Source organism: Tupaia chinensis, unplaced genomic scaffold (genome assembly GCF_000334495.1).
Source record: "Tupaia chinensis unplaced genomic scaffold, TupChi_1.0 Scaffold000002_1, whole genome shotgun sequence".
NCBI lineage: Eukaryota > Metazoa > Chordata > Mammalia > Scandentia > Tupaiidae > Tupaia > Tupaia belangeri.
In genome coordinates this window covers 1,137,517-1,141,294 of record NW_006159428.1, presented here as the reverse complement: position 1 = coordinate 1,141,294, position 3,778 = coordinate 1,137,517, and the positions used below count along the sequence as shown (strand labels likewise).

General features: G+C 48.3%; 1 protein-coding gene across 1 annotated transcript in view; it reads right to left on the bottom strand.

Moving 5' to 3' along the window:
• SLCO6A1 (solute carrier organic anion transporter family member 6A1) overlaps window positions 1-1,886 on the bottom strand; it is a 68,223-nt gene extending 66,337 nt beyond the window's left edge. Inside the window, exon 1 of the mRNA XM_014587813.2 lies at window positions 1,339-1,886. Within this exon, the coding sequence (XP_014443299.1) occupies window positions 1,339-1,672 (334 nt within the window). The 5' untranslated portion in view covers window positions 1,673-1,886. The remainder of the gene's footprint in view (window positions 1-1,338) is intronic.
• Window positions 1,887-3,778: the final 1,892 nt, after the last annotated feature.

Below are 3,778 nucleotides of genomic sequence, written 5' to 3'. Positions count from 1 at the left end.
GCTAATATAGACATAGCTGATATAAGGAACAGTCACTCAATTTCCCAAGGCTAAGATAAAGTACCCAAGAGCTAAGATAAGTTTGCTGAAGAGGAGATAGCCACAGCTTGCTAAATGACAGAAGTCACTGGAGTGTCTTGCTGACAAAATTTGGTAGACATCTACACTGTAACTTTCTGGAAATGCTCAGTTTATGTTCTAGGGAAATCTCTTCATGGTAGATGCCAGAAGAAGCTGATTCGGGCCAACACTATAGGAAGTGGAGAAACTATAAGCACTTCAAGAGCATAGTGCTATAGACAGTTGCACACACTGCGGGAACCTGACAAACCAAAAGGCAAAATCTTTCCTATACACTAGTTCTCCAGTATCCTCCACTGAAAAGTTTAACATTATGACAGCTGGCAAAGAAAAATATTTAAAAGACCCAGGTCCATTTTCACAGAACAGGCAGAAGGTCTGAATTTGGAATACAGGAAAAAAAAAAAGAAAAAAAGAAGAACTGATATAGATATGAAGGGTTATTATTTAGACCCTGAAAGAGTTCATGAAGGTACATAATCCTACACAAATTCTTTCAGAAAAAAGAAACCCCAATTAGTTTAATAAAACCACTAAGACCTGTTACCAAAGACTAACAAAAACATCCTAAGAAAACTACAAATGAAACCACTATGACCTGTTATCAAAGACTAATAAAAACATCCTAAACTAAAAACCAGGACATTCAGAGAAATAAAAATTCTTTTTTTTTTTTTGGACAGGCTTTTGCTACAGGGCGCCTGCGCTTGCCAGAAAGAGAGAAACAGAGAGATGGAGAGAGAGAAATCACCACCCGGGGGGATGGCCACACCGCAATCCCTTCTCCTCCATTCTCCTCTCGGGATCTTGGGCACGCACGCACACTCGCCCGGTGTGAGTTTAAGCCACCAGGTCCAGGACTTGGACCGCGGTCGACTACATGGGAGTTCAGTGACATAGCCATTATGCTCACTGCTGGTCCCGAGAAATAAAAATTCTTAACAGGGGCCAGACAGTGACATGGTGGTTAAGGCAGTTAGATCCCACATGACCGACTGCATGGTTCATGTCCTAAACCTGGCAGCTTGAAAAACACAACAGATACATGTATGTTCATGCTCAAACGACCTGGAGGAGAATGGAAGAGAAGGAATTGTGGCCTGGTCATCCTACACCTCCAGAAGCTCAGAGAAAGCAGCTGATGCCGGGCCAACACAGGGCGTCCCGCAGCCCCTGTCGTCACCCTGCTGCCTCGCCACGTTGTCCACCCTCCGGCGGCCCCACTTGCCCTCACCAGGACCCTTGGCCTCAGGTCACCTTGAGCGATGAGCACCGAACAGTAGCAAATCAGGAAGCAGCGGATGCTGTTAAAACGCTGACAGAAGGGGATGATCACGCAGCCCAAGCCACAGGGCTCCTCTGAACCGACTTTCTGGTCTGGCAAATCCTTGAAAGCAGATTTCTTGCCCTTTTTCTTTCGCCTGCCGGTGAACTTCGCCACAGCCGCCGGAAACACGGTCAGAAACGAGGGCAGCTTTCTCCCTTCCCTGCCGACCTCCGGGGCCTGGGTGCCCTCCGGCGTCAGGGTGTTGGTGGCCTCAGGCTGCACTTCCTCATGGGTTTCCGCAGTGTCCTGCCTGTGCCCTGCCATGGCCCCCAGAGGGGCTCACCCTGGGCGGCTCTGGGCTACACAACCGGCCTTGCCTGAGCGCACACGAAGGCCCCAGGACGAGGGCTCTGACCGCCAGGGCCGCACCAGGCCTGCAGCCGAGCACCGGGCCTGCAGCCCGGCCTCCAAGGGAACGTTTCTTCTCTGGGCGGGAGGCAGAAGTCGCGGCTGTGGGTTGGCAGTTGCCCTGGGAGAACTTCCAGGACTGTTTTCCTTCTTTGCTTCCACGTGCAAAGGGGGGGGGAAAAAAAAAGACAAGCTGGAACTATGTTCTAGTAACCGCTAACACAGCTAGGGAGCACCAGAGGAACTAATTAGTGTTTTTCTCATACTTACTAAGAAACAAAGAAAGAGAAATGTGGGAAGATAGGATGGTGGAGGCCCGAGGCGGCCAAGTGGTTAAGGCACGGGACTCCCACAGGTGGCCACTGTTGGAGTCCCCGACCTGGCTAGGTGAATCTGTGCCCAAATTGCCGCATGGTCGTCTCCCCTGGGAGTGAGTTCTCACTTTCCCTCTCACCCTCTCACTGTGTCTCTCCCGGAAACACAAGCACCCTATGGCAAAAACCACAAAAAAAAAAAAAGGATGGTGAACCCGTCCTCTGACTTAGCTAGACTTATTTTATTGTGGTGTCTTTTCAAATGAGCCCTCTCACTGGAAACAACTAGAAAACTACTGGAACAACCAGGGCAATCAGGACGTGAAAAAAATACTTCCTCCACTATAAAAGATTTGGAATAACAACAGAGATCAGAAAACAATGTCCCAATGAATGCCCTTAAGTGAACTTACAAATTACTGTCCTAGAAACTCTATCCTCACTCAGAAACAGAACTATTACTTTCCTCCCTAAATGAGGATGAGGGGCCCAGAGCATGATTTATTTTCTCAGGTATAAAGAAAATCTTACTTGAAAGAAAATTGTAGCAGGGTATGAAACATGTATCTTATATAAAAAATTATTATTTCCCTTCCATATACTGAAATATAAGTCATTTAGGCCACAATATGGAAAGGATGTCTTTCCAAGAGATATTGGTCTATCTACCCTCCCATGAATGAAACATTGAGACAGGCACCACAGAAGATGGATGGGGGGGGGGGGGGGGGCGACCAGCAGTTAGCGTAATGGCTATGTCGCTGAACTCCTACGTAGTCAACCGCGGTTCGCGTCCCGGACCCAGTGGCTTGAAACTCACGCCGGGCACGTGTACGTGCGTGCCCAAGATCCCGAGAGGAGAATGGAGGAGAAGGGATTGCAGCATGGCCATCCCCCCTGGGGGGGTGATTTCTCGCTGTCTCTCTGTCTCTCTCTGTCTGTCTGGCGAGCGCATGCACCCTATAGCAAAAATCTCTCCAAAAAAAATAAAAAATAAAAAAGAAGATGGATGGGACACAAAAATTGCTTATATTTGGAAGAGCAAAGGAAGACCAAGGTATAATCCCTAAAGAGACTAGGGTCACTAAAAATTTTGTTTTTTTAAGGTTTTTGTCATACGGCATGTGTACTGATCACAGTGAGGGAAAGTGAGAAATTGCTCCCTGAGAAGGATGGCCACACCACAATCCCTTCTCCTCCATTTTCCTCCTGGGGTTTGGGGCATGCACGCACATGTATCTAGCATGATTTTCAGCCCACCAGGTCCGGAACTCAAATGGCAGTTGGCCAGGTGGGAGTCCAGCACCTTATTCACTATGCCAGCTCTGGACTCTGCACTAAAAATGTTAATGCATTCAGGAAGGTCAAGTGAAGGCTAGCATACCAGTTTACAATTTTTCAGAGCTTCAAAATTAAGGGGAGTCGGGACCAGCAGTTACTGTAATGGCTGTGTCGCTAGACTCCCACGTAGTTGACTGCGGTTCACATCCCGGACCTGGTGGCTTAAACTCACACCAGGCGCATGTGCGTGCGTGCCCAAGATCCTGAAAGGAGAATGGAGGAGAAGGGATTGCGGCGTGGCCATCCCCCCTGGGGGGTGATTTCTCACTTTCTGTCTCTCTGTCTGTCTGGCGAGCGCACGTGCCCTATAGCAAAAACTTCTCCAAAAAAAAAAAAAAAAAATTATGGGGAGTCCATGGCCACCTAC